The sequence below is a fragment of the Pyrgilauda ruficollis genome, unplaced genomic scaffold, assembly GCF_017590135.1.
Source record: "Pyrgilauda ruficollis isolate IOZ18807 unplaced genomic scaffold, ASM1759013v1 scaffold3, whole genome shotgun sequence".
Classification (NCBI taxonomy): Eukaryota; Metazoa; Chordata; class Aves; order Passeriformes; family Passeridae; genus Pyrgilauda; species Pyrgilauda ruficollis.
Window position 1 is genome coordinate 23,624,993 of NW_024524377.1, and position 18,293 is coordinate 23,643,285.

The 18,293-nt window shown below is 38.1% G+C and overlaps 1 protein-coding gene across 3 annotated transcripts; it reads left to right on the plus strand.

Annotated features, from left to right (window-relative positions):
- Positions 1 to 1,088: 1,088 nt before the first annotated feature.
- On the plus strand, positions 1,089 to 16,816 carry ZDBF2 (zinc finger DBF-type containing 2). Of its 3 annotated transcripts, none has more exons than XM_041473270.1 (8): positions 1,089 to 1,349; positions 3,401 to 3,507; positions 4,100 to 4,151; positions 4,715 to 4,766; positions 5,326 to 5,431; positions 6,279 to 6,406; positions 9,491 to 12,203; positions 12,346 to 16,816. In XM_041473270.1, exons 2-8 carry the CDS (start codon positions 3,406 to 3,408, stop codon positions 12,385 to 12,387), a joined length of 3,195 nt encoding a protein of 1,064 aa, XP_041329204.1. In that variant the 5' UTR covers positions 1,089 to 1,349; positions 3,401 to 3,405; the 3' UTR covers positions 12,388 to 16,816. The 3 variants fall into 3 exon arrangements, with proteins under 3 accessions (XP_041329204.1, XP_041329205.1, XP_041329203.1); XM_041473271.1 differs by having other exon boundaries at positions 9,491 to 12,068; XM_041473269.1 differs by having other exon boundaries at positions 9,491 to 16,816.
- The last annotated feature ends 1,477 nt before the right edge of the window (positions 16,817 to 18,293 follow it).

The window sequence follows — 18,293 nt, forward strand, 5'->3', positions numbered from 1 at the left end:
AACCACCATAAAAGTAAACTATTTTAGCCTAAGATAACGTCTAAGGAAGCTATGGAGTTAGCAGGATTATGGAGTCTAATCCTGCCATAAACCAACATAAAAGTAAACTATTTTAGCCTAAGATAATGTCTATGTATGCGTTTGCCACATGTTTAAACAACGAAGCTCTGCTGATGTGCAATGATTTGGGCACGTGCCTGAGCCTTCCATGCGAGCAAATGCTCTCAGCTGAAAGTTCCATCTTTCCCAAGTTGTGCATTGTACTAGGCAACAAAATATCATCAGACAACTTTTGTTTTGTAATAAATATTTATTTTTTCAGCAAGAAAGATATATTCATAGGCATGTATGTATCAAAAGTATCTGACAGCAACTAAATTCAGCCTTCCTAAAGGGAGGCCTTCTCCTACTCTTCTGTCATGTGAAATTTGTATTGAATTACTTGCTCAGCGTGGGTGGACATTTCTAAGCCACGGTTTCCTAATCACATAGCCACACAGCAGCGCCTTTTTACAGCAACCACTTTAAATTTGCCATATTACAGTGCATTCAAGATTGTTTTCCCCCCCATTGCATAATCCAAGCCTGTATCTGCACCTGTCTTCACACATAAGGGTGTTGTGTTGACTTTGTGTCTGCCTGGATTACTTAAAACACCCTGCTGCTTCAGCATAATGAGAGAAATATGCAATGGCTGGTTTCCCACAGGAGATGAGATAAACCTTCAAAACCCTACAAATGAAAATAAAAGAACCTGAGGTAAAGTCACATTCTTAAGCGAAGCAGCTCTAGCACTAACTCTGATAAAGTCAGACTTTAACGTTCTGATAAAACCTGCTTGAACAAGCCACACCATGTCAAGCAAACTACTTTTAAATGGCCGAAAATAAATAAAATAAAATAAAATAACGCTTTAGCTTGCTTTCAAGTACATCAAACAGCGTGTTTTGAAGGAGAAAATGACTCGTACAGTTGTTGAAATGAAACTTAGCTAAGAGGTTACTTTTCCGTGACCCTGCCGGGGCTGACAAAAAGACGCCACCCCGAGATTTCTGCAGCAGTTTTGCGGCGCCTGCGCTGAGGGAAGCGAGGCCCGGGCTCCGTGCGAGCCGCGCTGGGCCGGCTCCCGACAGCCCGGCCGCATGGCGGCGGCGGGCCGGGATCCCGGGCGGGCGGAGCGCGGCGCTGAGGGAAGGAGGCGCCCGAGCCGGCCCGGGAGCAGCGGCCCGGGAACCGCAGCTCCCGCCATTCCCTTCGCGGGGCGCGGCCCGCCGACCCGGAGCAGGAAGCAGAGGATGGCGTCCCTTGACCCCAGGGCGGCACTGAAGAGCGAGTGGGGAATGATGGAGGTGAGCCGGCGCCGGTAGTGGGGAACCGGGAGCGGGCGGACGAGCGCCCGGCCGCGGGTGCCGGCTCCTGGCGGGGCGGGCGGCGCTCCCGCGGGCACAGCCGGAGCCGGCCCGGGTCCCTCGGCTGCCAGCCGGCCCTGCAGCTCCGCCCCGGGCGGCGGGGCCCGGCGGGAGACGGGGCGAGGCGAGGCGGGCACCGCGGGCTCGGTGCAGCCGGGACGGGACGGGACGGGACCCGCGCCTTGCGGTGAGGCCACGGGGCAGAGGCCGCTCCCGAGAGCAGCTGCCGCCTCCCTGCTTGCGGTAGTGCTGTGGGAAGGGGAAGGCAGGTGCCTGTGTTTAGGGGAGGGACTTGCTCTCCGCCTGCCTGCCCAGCACAGATGCTCTCAGGTGCTGAAGGGGTGGCTGAGTGTTTGTGAGGCGTATTTCGAGGAGCAGTTTTTATGACCTTTTCACCCTTTTTATTTTACTTGTTGAGGTGCAAGAGTGACACTCTGGAGAGTTTATCTGGTGCCTTTGACACTCAGACACTATCAGAATGCACCACCGATTTTTTATTTTTATTTTATTTTTTTTTTTTACATTTCATTGTGTACATTTCATACCTTTTTGATTGTGTTTTTAATGAAGTTTTTCATTCTCTACCTGCTGTACACAGAGTAATTCAATGAAGCCAAAACAAAGCATTGGGTTTAGAGACAGCTGCTAAAATAGCTTGATTTGAATTTTACAACATCAAATATTTCTGTATGTAACTGGTTGTTTATATATTTGTTACAATTTAAAGGATTTTTTGGTTGTAAAACATCTAAGCTTTATCTTGAACAGATATTATTTATTTACTCTTAATCCAACAGTTTAAGATAGTTCCCACTGTAAATATCTTAACTAAGGCAGAATTATGCAGTCTTTCCTTGGACATCTGAAAAATCCTTTGTGGATTTATAGCTGTAGTCCCTGTTTTAAAAAAGTAAGGATCTCAGTCAATCCAGATTTTGGCAACATAAATAAAGCATCTACGTAGCAGATTTCCTTAATATCATTACCTTGTGGGTTAGGCTTGACTTCAGATGGTAAGCAAGCTGTATATCATGTAGACTAGTGGTTTTTCAAAACACTGATATAAAGGGAATAGGTTTTCCTCTAAGAAACTCCTGTAAGACAATAGGTCTTCCTCCATCCTCCAACATACTGCAGTTACCACTCCTTAGCATCTTTGAGATGGAACCAAAGCGCTTTAATCTCCTTCTGGGGCGGTGATGGGGATGAATGGTTGTGGTGTCCCGTGCTGGCTGTGGAGCTCTCTGACTGCCTCAGCCATGGGGTGGCCTCCTCTGTGGTTGCTACACTTGCCGTACCTCTAGCTTTATCATAAGATTGTATGTGTGCAGTAAGACTCAAAATAGCAGGAAGTTGACTTCAAGCAGGTAGAACAAGTTATTTTACATAAAGCATCACTCATGAGGGATCATTTTCTGTGTTTTTTCTTCACTTTCTTTCAGATCCTGGCAGTGTATAGGAAGTAGAACAGGATGGCTGAGATTAGTTGATCTATCAAAAAAGCTTTTCTCAGCTGCCAGATGAAAAGGTTAATAGGAACAGCAGGGGTTTCTTGTTTATTTTGTTTTTTAATATTATTACATCAATTGCCACACAGAGGAAAGTAGAAGGAGTTTGGTGTTTTGGCGGGTGAGGGGCCGTTTAAAGTTGAGCTATTAAGATATTCCTTTTGACCATAATTGCTATAACGGCTCAGGTATTTTATCATGAGCAGTGCATAGTCAGGGAAATGACAACAATGTTTAGTACACAGGTCCCACGAGGAGGAAAGAAGAAACAAAATTATTCCAGAAGGAATGGTTAACATTTATATAGGAAAGAGTGTCAAAATTACTTCCATATTAAAAAAGATGTGCTGCAGACTTCAAAAAGATTTATCCTTTTGTTCAACTGTTTGCAAAGTGGTACAGAAAAATTTACATGCCTTAGGGCATGGAAAACATGCATTATTAATGTTATTTTAAAAGGCTCTTTAACTTCCATGTTGCCAGATGGGATGAGAGAAGTGTCCTGCACTGCAAATGGCCTCCTGTTTGACATTTATTGCTTGCTAGTCTGGAGCCAGCCTTGGTGGATGAGGAAGGTTGGTGACTCTAAGGTAGGTACTAGAAAGCTGATGTAATGTTTACATTCCATAGCATAAAAGGCCTGTGTGACACCTGGAAATCCTTTGTGTTTGGACACCCTAAAGCATGTAACCGCTTGTTGCTGCAGCCCTATTTTTATTAAGAATTCTGAGATTCAAAATTGATTTGCAGATCTTTTGATTAATAAGGCTTGCTTTTCCAGCCTAGATAATTACTTTGTGTGCTATAGGTCTCATATGGGTTTTCTTACATATATCTCAATTGTTAAGGCAACTTAGGAAATTAAGTAATTAAATTAATTTGACAAGGTTACTGCCTAATAACCTAACAGAGTGTGTACTCTGCTCATAAGTATAGTATTTCATTTCATTAATTAAAAGTTAGCCCATTCTATCAAAGCTAAAACGTATTGATAAATGTAATATTAGGGTAACCTAGTAAAGCAGAAGTTTCTTTTTAGAATGCAGCTTCATTTAAATCAGGTATTGGTCTATAGCTGAAACAGTTTAGAGCTTTTAAAGAGCTTGTAGCTTGGACTGAAGGAGGAGCTTCAGGATACAGTGAGTTCGAAGATGGACTGACTTTAACAATTTTTTGTTACAGATGTTTGAGAGAATCAAACCATCTGATGGAGCTTCTGCTTCTTCAGCACAAGGTAAGAAGTTGAAAAAGTTCAAAGTAGTTTTTGTTGCAGTTACATTTAAAAATGTAATAACTATCAATAGAAGTATTAATTCATTTTGTAGTTAAATTGCTTACTTTGATTTCTTAAATTTCATTATGGAACTTGGATGGAAGGAGTGACTTCTGAATCATCCGCAAAGTTTCCATGTAGGTGTAATTTTCTTGTCCTGTTGTAAGCTGTTTGAGACAGTTTACGTTTTATCTCAGTAATCATGGATGTTGCAGTACCAATGTAGATTGCCTAGTCTTGAACCCAGACAAATCAGTAGAAAATCTCACCTCAGCTATGAAAGAGTAAAGCTTATTTTATGAAGTTGTTGGGTGAACTTTGCTGACAAAAGGATCTCTTCATGCTTTTTTGAACTTACTAAACCTTTTATCTTCCTTTAAAATAATAGTTTTGATAAATGCATGTAAGAGAAGTAGCTAGCTGCAGGTGAACCTCTCCATCTCCTTGATACTCTGTTGGTTTTTGTGTTTTGTACATGTGTTCGGTTGGTTTATTTCTTGGTTGTTGAGTTTGTTTTTCTGTAGGAATCCAAAGACATGGTGTTGAGAGCTCTCCACGACAGGACAGCAGTAGCAGGTAAGTTAGGTGATGATCTACCTGGCATCCAGCTTACTGCTTACCAAAGTAAAATGGGAAGAATCTGCTTTTCAGCCTGTCTATTACCTTGTCTAATGGATGACAGTGACACAAAATGAATTAAGTGTATGGTTGGAGGTCCTTTGTATCTTACACCCTTGTATTGTTAAAAACTGTGGGGAAGGCACGTTGTGGTGCCCCAGACAACTGTGGGGTTGTCAAGTTTTTTTGGTCTTTTCTTCTTTTATTTCAAAATACTAACAAACAGACAAAGGACAAGATGACTGCCTTTTTCTTTAGAGGCAATTATTGTCAGCTTTCAGCTAACTGTGCTTTCAAACTGTTATCTTTTGTTCTGTGTTTAAGGAAAAAGTTCTTTAGTGAAATTTGCATGAGAATACTTTAAAATACATAGTCTCACCATTGCAATTCTAAAATAGAAACATTTATCTTCAAGTTTTTCCCATCTCTGTAGTAAGATAGATATTTAGACTTTCCATGCTAAGGACATGGATTAAACAACTGAACATGTCCTGACAATATTACCTGCTTCTTTCAGTTTACACAGAAGAGGGCAAGAACATCCTCGGCCTGGAGCCCCCACTGTGCGAAATAGACAAGGGTACTGCAACTGTTGCCACGTACACTACAGCAATCTGGAACAGGTGAGACAGCTTCTGCATAATTTGGCAGCAGATAGCAAGGGGTACCTAGGGCTTTATCCACTCATAAATACCAGTTTCTACACCAAACAACCAATACTGAGTGAAAAATGAGCAGTTTGTGAATTGCACAGTATGTGTCCTGAGGAAGACACCTTGCTTATTTGTTACGTGTTGTAAAAGATGCCGATGGAGTGGCACAGCTGCTGCAGTCTGCTTTTCTGAAGTGCCACACAGCTCTGCTCCATTATGGTTTTCTCTGTGTCGTTAATCTTGAGATCTCTATATATTTTAAAGTATTAGGGTTATAGTAATATGTAACATATCAAGGCTGGAGATGTTTGATCAACCATTTTCAGTTCTTTTGTCAGTCTCCTGTCTTATAGACTTGTTTAATGAGAAAGTAGAAGCCTATTTAATCTTCTGCACTTAAGAAAATTGTTGTTAATTTCAGTGAATTATAGGATGTTTGCTCATGTTAAGTTCAAGAATATTATAAGTAATTTATAGATACATTTATAGTATTGTTCTGGTTAAGAGACTTGTGAGCAGCTGTGAGATTTGTGAGAGTATTTGTACTAGTTAGAAGAGATTTGTCAGCAGCTCCCAGAACCACTAATTTAAGTTCCAACTCAGAAAGATGCTTCAATACATTCTAGTATTACTTGGGACTGACTAAACATACTTAAAAATCTCAATTAAGATTTTAAAATAGTAAAAGAAGTTTTTTCTTTTTATTTAAATATTTTCATAGCAGTGGTGTAATGTTTAACCTGGGAAGGAATTTTTAGGAACAGGCCTGTGTGTTAGCAGTAGTATTAGATTAATCATCTGTTGCATCTTTCACCAGCATATTTTCAGCTCCCAGCACAGACATTTTACAACATACTGTAGGAATCGTACGGGTACCAGTAGCTTGATGGAGCGTTTCCTTCAAGATGTTTTGCAGCATCATCCCCACAGATACCATGACAGCAGGTATAATACAGAAGGCTTTTTATTTTAATATGTGTTAGTGGAATGCATGTGTTTTGAATTTCTGTATTTGTTCTACTGCTGAGCAGTAAATTTGGCTCATTTGAGGTGAAACATGCTCAATGGAGACAATTACTTTTTATATGAAGACAAAACTTCACTAGTTATGGATTTGAAACAACACTACTAACAATTCACTTTTAAATGTGAAGACTGAAAAAGGAGGAATATATAGGTCAGCACTTACAATGGCAGACTGTACAATCTCACATGCATTTACAAATTCTTAAAATTTGAGCTTTATATGTTTTATTCTGAATATTTTAATTCTGGGCCTTACATATACTGCTAAACATATATACTGCTAAACAGAACACAAGAGAATGTATGTTTTGAAAGAGCTCATAATTTTGGTTTGTTGATTATGTCAGGTAAGTATTTACATGTTTATTTTTTCATTATCCTTGCAGTTTGCCTGTTCAATTAATACTTGAATTAAATTAATTGGCCAATTCATTAATGCTGAAATTTTAAAAAGTGTTCTCTTTATTTATCATGTGCATGTTTCAAGAGTGATAAGAGGATCAGTGTGTTAAATTTTTCTCTGTAGATGAAGGAAAATCAATTAAACCTCATTTGTTGTGTTTTGAAAGGCAGACAAAAATGCCAGTTTGATTCCAGTACAGTACAGTTTCTCAATATAGAGCTCTGCTATATGTCTTGACAAAAAGCAGAAGGGTGTTTTGTCTGAAAACACTCATTGGTGTTGTCATGGATGTGCCAGAACTAGCTAATATGCATGGCTATGCCAGACTAGCCCAGGATATGTTGTACACATCACTGCAAATAAATAAATTGTCCTCCCATCTTAAATAAATAGATTTTATTGCACTGTTGAGAACACTCAGTGTTTTTTGCTGTGGAGAAAATATAGGATTCACTTTAAGTCAGGCTTCTCTGGAGGTGTCACTAATACAAGGTTGTTGCTTTGGTAAACAAAACCTACTAACAAGGAAAAGCAATCTACCCATCTTCCTCTAAGTTGTTGGAAGAAGGAATAGAATGAGAAAAATAATATACAAAATCTAGATTATGTTGGAGGAAGAAGGGGCAACAGTAATCCCAAATCTAGACAGAGTTTGGAGGAAGAAAAGCAAAGATGGAAAAGAAAGTATGAATAGATTTATGCTGTGGTCCTGCTCTGAAAAGAAAGTCATGGTCTTAACTGACACTTGAGGTAAGACTTTGATTCTCTTCTTTCTCATGTTAAAACACTTGGATTTATACACAGTTTCACACAGTTCTTTAAATACCTGTTTTTACTGTTTAGATGAACTCGTACAAGAGATCTTTATGTGTAATTTTAAAAGATTATGGAAGTATTTGTAAGACTTGATTTGTTTTACAGAACCAGTATACGTAGTAGTTATGTGGAAAAAGGAAAAATTCATCAGAGCTTTGCCTTATACTGAATTTCAAAGGATATTGTTGCTCTCCCCCAGTAAAAAAACAAAACAAAACCAAACACCCACAAACCACCAAATCATTCCTTCCTCCAAACACTTGGTATGTAAGTTTTTTACCTAAGGAAATAGTATTGAGCATTTTAAAAAGTAAACCTTTATTCTACTTAAGGGGGTAATTTGTAGCAAAACTGTCAAAAGTTCCTAACTGTATAAAACTTTCGTTCTGTTCTCTTCCCCCCAGGGACATTTGCTTAAAAGTAATTTTTGAGAAGTGCTTGTAGGCTGTTAACTGACCTAGAAACCTAGGAGTTTGCTATAGTTTCTCCATATGAAAATCTATTTAGTTTTATATTCAGTCTTTCAGCAGGGTCCAGATGCCAGGATGCAAAGATGTTTCACACAAAGATGGACAAACTCCGAAGTCAGGAAGTTAAAAGATTAATTGTTGCATCTGGCATTCCATTTAGATCCTATTTCAGAGCTTAGGTGACCAAGAATTCATGCAAGGGCAAAGCAGCATTTCAGGTGATAGGCATTGTTTGATCATCTGATGTGTTTGATTACTTTGCATTAATTTAGTAATAGTTCTTTTTTAATGTTTCATTATATGAGGTTTCTCTTGGTTACTCAGCCCTATGTCCCTTAGCTGTATGTAGTCTTAGTTATATAACCAAGGAAATTACTGTACTATAAAATTTGTTCACAATACTTCAGTTAGCTGATGTCTGCCATGTATTAAAGTAAGCATCCGTTTGGGTCTCACAAGATGGTTATAATTTTTGAGTGAAACACAATATTCTCTTCTTCAGTTATATTTACATTTTTTAAAAGTTGTTTTCATTGGATTTGCCTGGCTGCTACACATTGAAGCCTTGTGGGTTCCTGTGTTGCATAGGAAAAATAGTCCATATCTGTCAGCTGTGTTAATTCTGGAAGACACAAACCCTTGTGTTTGAGGCAGTCTTTAAGACAGAACTGCCAGTTACAGAATGTATAAAAATCTGTTGTCACGGCAAGGCTGAGCAATCCTAACTTGGCTTCTTGCAGGAGTGAGTCAGAAGCTATGGTATGTCTGTGAGAAACAGTAAACATGGAATTCTTTGGCCACATGTGCAGAGTTCCTCTCAGGCAGCCATGTTTTATAGGGAAAAGGGCATTTATACTCAACAATGGTTTTATACTGTGTCCTATTATTATGTTCCATTTCTCTACAAAAGCTCAATTTTAAGTAATGGTAGTATGACCAGTGAAATCACCTCTTTATAGGCTTACCACTCCAAACAAAGGAAATACCTTTACTTTTTCTGCTGTGCTGTATTCATAAAATTATTGTAATCTATGTGAGGGCCATTCTTAATTTATGATTGCATAAAGAGGGTGCTAGACTAATGCCCAAATTGTTATCTTTAGTTTTGTGGAGCATTTCCCCCTCCATAATTCTAAAAAAATTGAATATCTGAGATAGATAGAACAACAGAAATAGTAATTTCAGTTTGTTCATTGGAAGTGATGCAGTCTAGGTAATGACTCTTAAAAAGCCCCGACACTGCTGTTGTTTGAAAATTTTTAAGCATATTTACAGTATTTCTCTAACCTGTTTTTTTTCTCCCCTCCCCTTTAGACCAACCTATGATGACATGCCATTCCCCGTCACTCTAGAGGCTCCTAGGATTTCTTGTCCGTCCTCAGAAGAGATGCAGAAAAAGAGAAATAGTGAGAAACAGGAGAGTTCCAGTAAAGACCAGGAGTCCCTTCGTGAAATAGGCTCTTCTGTTCCGTGCCTGTCTCGTGAGGGCACAAAGAAAACTTCTGTTACACAAGCAGGTTTTCAAAGACTTCAAAGAGACCAGGAACGTGTTCCAGGAATATCCCAGCAGTCTGTTGGCATTTGTAGTGATAAGAAATGGGTAAATCTGAAACACGCTCGAATTGCAGATCAGAGCCATGAAGGTCAGTCTACAGCTGTGAGCCCTGTACCTCAGCAGTTTTCTCTCAGTCCTACAAGCCACAGTTCCTCTTTTAATCCTAAAACAGGAAAAAATGTTATGGATTTGGCGGCATCAAATCTGTTTCTGCATAGAGGATGTGATGAAAGAGCAGGGGAGGACTGCAGTAGGGATATGTTATTGAAGCCACGCTTGAATCCTGCTTCAGCACTGGTTCACCCAAAATGCCCTTCGGTTTCTCATCGGATTCCTACACGCAGCCACAGCAATTCTTCCTTTATTACCTCAGGTCAATCTCTCTCAAAGCGAGATAGTTTACGAACTCAGGATGAAACTTTGGTGTCTGATCTCCATCTCAGGGATACTGTGGGTATCAGCAGCTCCCTTGATCTTGGGACATCCCCACGGCTAGCAAGATGCAAAAACATAAAGACAAACAGAGGTGATGAAAGTTCAGTGGATGAAACTATTGAAGATGTAATTGTGAAATACTGCCATGAAACTACATCTGAAGAAATCTATTTCAAAGAAGAGAATAATCCCAGTGTACCTTTTTCATCACTTCTGGACCATACTAATTTAGAGGGCTCTGAAATGAGTTTTGACTGTGATGCACCAATACAGGTAGGAACAGATTTACCCAAGGCAGCTATAAAAGATATAGAATTCCTGAAAGAAGTCCAAGTATGTTTGCAAGATAAAGGCTATGGAACACAGCTCTCTTCTGTTTTAAAAACTGAGTCATCAGAGAAAATAGAAGCAGTGAAAAAGGATGTTGTAGTTCATACCGAAGAACCAGTTCTTCCAGCCCTGCCTCACGTGCCTCCTTCTTTTGTGGGAAAAACTTGGTCTCAAATAATGTATGAAGATGATATAAAAATTGAAGAACTAGTGCGTGATTTCAGGGAAGGTCGTTTTCGCTGCTACTTTAACAGTGAATCCTCAGCCAACTGTACGGGGAAGAGAATGAAGAAAAAAAAGCAGAAGGATGAAAAAAGGATCAATATTATTGAGGGTAATAGAACAGAAAGTGCACCAGTTAAAGCACTGCCAGAATTTAATGATGCTTTGAGTGGTGGCTCTGATTTTGATAACCCATCTTTAGCCTCAGATACACTATGCAACCCACAAATTGTAAAAATGCCTAGGAAAAGGACGTGGCGCCTGGCCTCAAGGTGTCAGGTGGTTAAAGTCAGCCATGGCACACAAACAAGTCTGCTGAACTACCCTGTAGCAAAAAGGAAAATGTCTAGAAGGGAATCTGATCCAGCTGATCAGAAAGCAAGCATTGCATGGCTGGAGAATGAAAAAACTCCAAACATGAAAACTAGACTATGTGCCCTTAAACTTCCAGAGTCCTATAGCAAGATCATGAGTCCTGTACAGCCCAAGACAGTGGTGTATGTACTCTCGTGCCCAGAGGTAAAACAGTGCAAAGGTAAACCTACAGATATTCCCAAAATGAGGAAAAATCATCACTCCACAGATAGCAAGGACTCTGTAAGATATAAATACAAACAGTGTTCTCTCAAATATTATGACCCACTGACAAATCGAATTCTGAAAACACCTCCAAAGAGTACAGTTGGAGAAAAGGCCAAAAAGCCCTCTCATGTTCGACAGCTTTTCAGAAGTCTCAGCTTTGATGCAAATATGAAGAAACTAGCTGATACACAGAGAGAGAGCACACCATCAAAGTCACTCAATTGGTCAGACTTCTGTAGTTCTTCAGCATCTTTCCTGCCCGATCGAGATAAAGGTAGTGATGCGGCCTCAAGTCAAAAGGCAGATGGACCATCTGTTGCCACAGAAAGAACAGATTGTCTTGTATCTGAGAACTCTTTTAAACACCTAATCATTTCACCTTTGAACTCTGTGATAGAAGGAGATTGTAGATTAATTCCATTTAATAGAATTACCAAAACTCCTCTGACCTCCATCAGGAGTGAGTGGTTAGAGAGGGAGACTCCAAAAGCAATATGGAAGAGAAAAGAAGGCACTAACAAAGAACCAGTTTTTTCCAGAAAGGCTGCAGGATCTAAGTCTGTCAGATGTACTCTTGCGAGGAGAGGAACCAGAGTAACCACAGGCAAACAAACATCCAGGACTAAAAAACAGCAGAAAGAGGGGATGAGAAGACAACTTCAGCCTTGTGCCCAAAAATCTGCTTTCTCCATCCATAGGTGCCAGACAAGGAAAACTGCAGTGGGAAAGCACCCTAAGAAAGAGAAGCCTGATGCTAAAAAATTAAAGGTGAGGAGGAAACCAAAAAGGGCCTTTCTGAACTCAACAGTTGTAACAGGGATTCCTGAAAAAAGGCAGAAAGTCACATCAGAATCTTTTCCCAAGAAACCAGAGCAAGCTTCCTCCAAAGTCAGGAACTGGGAAGTAAGTGGAGATCGGGGTCATCCTGGCACTGTGAACCGACCCTCTAGAAGAACTTCTGCTGTACCATTACTTCGAAACTGTCTTGTTCTACCAGGTGAGAGCTAGCTACCAAAAGAACTTTTTTCTTCTTTTTTTTTTATAGCCAGCACCTGGAAGAAGGAAGGAGAAAAAAAGGAGGCCATAGACAATGCAGTTGAAGAGCTAGAGCTCCAGAAAGCGCAAAGCCAGTCTAATGTGAAATAAATACAACTGTAAACTCAGCTCTTGTTCCTGGAATATGGGGGCACTATGTATTGCACTGTTCTACTGTGTAAAGCTGCAGAAATTGTGGATTTGATTTAAAAGCACTTATAATCATACTTACTAGTCTTCACCAGTACATCAGCAAAATGACCTTGAATGGTATCATATTGTTATTATGGTATTATGAGTGCATAACAGTGCACTATAATAAGGTAATTTAGAAGCTGTGTTAATTAATTGTGCCTATTTTAATTTTGTCACGTAATTCTAAAGTGCAGAAGATAACTCAGTTGCTATGCTAGAAATTTAATGAAGATACATCAATCAGGGCAGAATTCTGTGTATGTATTTTGTGTTTGTGTATATGTGCACCTTCTTCAACACATAATATATACTTGCCTGTGGAATGGCATTAAAATTAATACAGTATGATACAATTCAGATCAATTCAATGCTTTCTTGAAATGAAATATAATTTTACACATTTTTGTATAGACTTTGTTCCTGAAATCATGTCCAAAGCTTTTTTTTTTTTTGGGCTGAAAGTCTCTGCGGCTCTCATCAAGCAATAATGGACCATGCTGGTAAGGAAATATGTTTCCTTAGGGGACTGTTCAAATGGTGGTAGCTGAAGTGAAATCTTGAATTCTGAAAGAAATACAGGGTGATGTTTGGGGGCTTTTTTGTTTGTTTTTAATAGCTTGTTGATTAAGTTTGTAGGTGAATTTCACATTCCTTAGTGAGGGGGATGGAAAAGTTATAATGCAAACAAATAGCAGTAAGTTGTTTTAGAATGTCAGCCTTGAGTTTGGGGTTCTGTGCTTTTCTAGCTTTATTTGGTGTAGTGTTGGTTAAATTTTTATGGACTGGAGTTCAAACTTTCTTTCTAAATTTTCGGTAAAATATTTAAATAAACCTAATACAGCATCCATCTAAATGTATTTGAGTTCAAATATTTGGTTAAAAACCTGGCTGAATAAAAATTATATTCCACAGAGATTCAAGTTCGGCCACTGATATTCCATCTACTATGGTTTTGTGGCAAAAAACCCTAAACCCATGGTGGTTTAGCTTAGTTTTCTTTCTTTATTTAATAGTTGTTATGACGACAGTTTATTTGCTGTGGTTAGAAGACATAAAGCCAGTCTTATGGATGTTTCTGTGCTTTAAAACCGAAGATTAATGGTTCATTTACAGTAAATTAAGCACGCAGTTAAACATCATCATAATCCAGGCTTTGGTTTTCAAATCTTCAGCTTGATATATTATATAATCTATTTTACCTTGAAGGTCTTCATAAATTCTCTAGTGGTACAGTACATTTTTCAGAACACAAGAGAAACATGGAAAAGAGCAGACCCCGCTGTCTCTGGCATTGAACATATCTGTGCGTTTTCCCCTCAGAAAATGAAACTGTTCTTGATTCTTCATTCACTTCTTTCTGAAGTGTCAAGGGTCACAGATTTGGGCTGAGATAAAGGTGGACTTGGAAATGGTTTATTTTAATATACAGTATCTGAAGGAAATATAAAAGCTGTCATCATAAACCACATATTCAGAGAATATTTTGAGGATGTTTTTAATGTATATGCCTATTTCCTAAGATAAATAAAAGATGTGCATGTGTCTGCTGGAAAATAAGTTCCTTTACAATTCAAATATGGTCTGACAGATTTTTTTATTTGTTTTGTTTTAATTTATTTTATTTTTTATATAAAAGTTGATTTCTTTGGACGAGTTTTCCTATGGTTGTCAGTAGACACAGAATCATATGACTGTATTGCAAGTCACTGGAAAATGAAGGGCTATAATATAAATTTTTATAGCCCTCAACTAATTGTGCCTGTATAATTTAATATTTTGTCTAATATAAAACTGATGTTTTTAAAGCAAAGTTTTAAAGGAATGGTTTTTATAGAAAGGCTAATTTTTAGATAAAGCAAAAGAAGATTTTTAAATAAAGTTTGTTTTAAAGCAAAGCTTTAACTATAGATAAGTCCCATTCTAACATATTTTTATGATACAATAATGTTTTCCTATCTAACTTCTTCCATCTTATTTTTCACAGTATTTCACATGTGAAAAGCATGAATTATTTTGTGGGTGAATAAGTTTTAATGCACATTGTACTTTAAGAACACTAGTGTGTATTTGTTTAGAGTCAAAATACTGTTCTCTGTACTCATTCATTGTACATTTGTCTTATTCCAGTGCACAACTTTTCCTTGAAATCTTGAGTAATAAAGATGTGTTGAGGACTATAAAATTACTAATATTTTTAGACTGTAATGTCTTTTGTTTTTGGTAATAGACCCTCTTATCAGGGTGGGATTTTTAGAAGAAAAATGTTATATTTAAATAAGAGTGTAAGTAGCTATATATTTTCCTTTAAAAAAAAGAAAAATGAAAAAAAGTATGTAAGAATTTATTAGAAGAATAAGACTTGAGGTACAAGTCTGGAAACATTTATGTGGTTGATGTTGGCAAAATAAGATTTACTGTAGGCTTGGATGTCAATCTGTGCCTCACTTCTGAATGTTCAGAAACCTCTTCTGTGCATGCTCAATGACCACTAGGAAAAAGAGGAAAGACTGATATGAGAAGTAAAAGCAGAAACTGCTTTGGAATGAGAATTATGAACATATTTGCAAAACAAAATATTGCCAAGATACTCAATATCATGTGCAAGAAGGAGAAAATTCTGAGGTCTTGAGAAATAGGCAAGCACTTTCCTGTTAGATAAGTAATGCAATTTCTGCCCTTATGGAATAGAACATTGTTTCATTAGCAGCATGGCCAGTACTTCAAAATGTGGTTGTGAAGTCTACAGCAATGGTAAACTTGAGAACTGAAATACTTTCTCTCCAAAACTGGTGGGTGGGTTGGTTGTTTCAGGGTGATATTTCTTGTTTCTATTTTTGTTTGTGTTTCTTTTTCCCTTTTGTGTGTGGTTTTTTTTGGTTTTTTTTTTTTTTGGTTTTTTTGTTTGGGGGGGGTGGAACAGGGTTATTTTAATGTTAGTAGACAAAGATGTTTTGTCAGTATGTTTGCATGTCTTAATATAGAGAAACAAGAAAAGAGCTGGAGTAGAGAGGAATAAAGTCATGCTTTTTGAATTAAATTGGCAGCAGTTAGAACCAGTACCTTTAATAGTTGAGAAGAATGTTACCATTTCTTCTTCAGTACTTATGCAATTTTGACCTGTAAGTTTGTAGTTTTTATTATACGTTTCATAATTTTTAAAAAGTCTCTCCCCGCATAAAGTACTCATTCAGCCTTTCAAAACAGTCTTATTTTAAGCAGATTTTTATTATTCCTTAGGATTGTGAACCATGGGTGTGACCCCATCATATTGTGCCAGGTGCTAACCAAACATAAAATAGCAATCCCCCAAAATTTTAGATAGCTGACACTTGCACCTCGCAGTTCTTTCTGACAGGTTTGTATCCAATGTTCTGGTAATTGTGTTATGAAAATACCTCTCTCTGGGACTCAGATAAATGAGGTTATTTCTGTTTATAATGAGCCTATGGCTTCATCTGAAATTGTGTTTTAAGTTTCATGCTGAATTTGTGCCCAAATGAGAATGTGTTTTGTGGTTTTTATGTTGTTGTTATTGATAATGTATTTTGCAATAATTTTGCTTGATGTTGTATTTTTTTATCTGCTTCTCTATCTCTTTTGTCTGTGGTTGTTTGACACAATGTGGTTTTGTAAGGATACAGTGATACTACAGACTCATCCAGTCCTGTGGCTGGATGTTCTTTCTCTGTATCTTCTGCTCATTTTATCCATTGTTTTTCTGAGTCATGTATTTGGATTTCTTATTTTTATGTTGTAAAGAGCTAAATTTCAGGGCAGTATGTTCTGTTTGGAAGTAAATCTGACAGGTGACAGAAGAGGATGTTGTCCCAGTCTGAAGTGCAGAGGGCAGGTTGGCACAGGTGCTCCTGTGCTTGGGAGCTGCTTTACATCACTGAACAGTGTGAAACAGGAGTGGGATGATGATTTTTGATTCCTTTGCCGGTCTTCCTTTCTTCTTCCCTTAGGGTCACTGTGCCTGAGAACAAAGTAATCATACTGGAAATGAGGGGTTTTCAGCTTTTGGTGTTTTGGGGACAGATAGGAAAAGCAAAATGTATCTCTTTCACTAATGTAACTAAAATCACTGAATTTTTGCCTTTAATGTTTTACCTGCTGAATTGCAACATTCCTGATAATATTTTTCAGAAAAATATTTGTAATAATAGCATAGTTCTGAGCATGCCCAGAAGCAAAGGTTTTGTTCCTTGTTCGTTTTGCAGTTATAAATTCATTCATTCCTTCAGCAGAACAAATCTTGTTTTAATAAAGTAAAGATTGAATATGTGCTTTTGGAGTTTCTTTATTCTTGAAGTGGAGTTTACCTTGAAGCTATTTACTGTAATTTGTTGTGGAAAGAACACAACAGAATGCTATGAAATAAGCTACTACTATGAAGGCAGACAGTCATAATTCAAACAACTGTTCACAATGGTGTGATATCTTGACTCAGTGAAGCCAAGATTCATCCTATTCTGTGCCAGCTGAAGCAATGACACTCTAGGATGGCATTGAAAAGATGACAGATACATTTAAAATGTCTAACTTCATTTTGGCAGCATGAAAGCAAGAAGCCTCAACCACATGGCAGGCCAGATGCTTGCAGCGCTTACTCATTAAGAGTTTTTTGAGAATGTGCACTTACTATATGAGGGCAGGGGCTGGAAGCATTACAGTCTTAAGCAGCTTTCTACCTTATGCAAAACAGTTTGGCATCTGTAATCATAGACCAAATTAATGCAGGCAGAACTCTCTTCAAAACTGTGTACAACAATACCTTTAAGAGTATGGTAAACAAATTATTGGGATGCCTTGAACAGTATAATACCTTGTTCTGTACATTTGGTAGTAATTTGCTGTTTGTAGCAGTGCCTGATTAAACCAGTGTGATTTTTTTACAGGAGCAACACACAGAGATGTGTCAGATCAGTAAATGGCTGAGAAGCAGAGGCATGTGGTTTCCTGAGGCTTTAGTAAGTCATAAAATTTCAGGACACACTTTACAGTTTTCAGTCCATGCTTGAAAATACCCATGTATTATGTAGTTGGCTGAATGAAGTCAATACTGTGCTATCAAATAGTGATTAACTAAAGAAATAACTGTTCAGCCATCTAAACATGGAGTTTCAAGCATGATACTATAACCAAAGTTTAAGTCAGGTGATTGCTCTTTCATGGGAAATAAAAGCAATTAACAATATGCTTATAGAGTGTAGAAGGGAGATCCAATCCAAATTGGTGTATTCCAGAGTTATGATGGAATTAATAGCACAGTTTTAGTTGGCTTGGGATTCATTGGAGTAATTAGTGTCCTAATTATTGTGTTTTGATGGTTCTGGAAGTCATAATTATTTCTTGGAGTGCAGAAGCATTTTTCATGAAACGTACGAACACATCATTATTGCAGATTGTGATTTAACAGTTTCAACATTTCTAAACTTAGGTTCTTTTTTGTCAGTGTTCTACCCTTAAGAAAAACTGAAAAACAGCTTTTCCCAAATATTGGGATTCATAAGCAGGCTTTTCAGTATCACACATCCTCAAATATAATTGTGTTTTAATGTTTTAAATCTGGTCACCTTCTCATATTTGCTGTGTCATACTGCATTAATGTTGGCACTGGTGCATCTGAAAATGTTGGTTATAGCTTACTGAGTTATGATTAATATTGCACAAAAAAGTTGCAGAATCAAAATACACCCTTGCTAGCTCATGCAGAGAGCTTAAATACTGTGCTGGCCTGGAGATTGTGCTGTGAGAATGAAC

Bases quoted from the DNA above. Each gene is read 5' to 3' on its own strand.
- ZDBF2 (XM_041473269.1), top strand. From the start codon at position 3,406: ATGAGAGAAGTGTCCTGCACTGCAAATGGCCTCCTGTTTGACATTTAT. The intron at 3,508-4,099 runs GTAGGTACTAGA...TTTTTGTTACAG, and splicing joins GGAAGGTTGGTGACTCTAAG to ATGTTTGAGAGAATCAAACC. The intron at 4,152-4,714 runs GTAAGAAGTTGA...GTTTTTCTGTAG, and splicing joins TTCTGCTTCTTCAGCACAAG to GAATCCAAAGACATGGTGTT.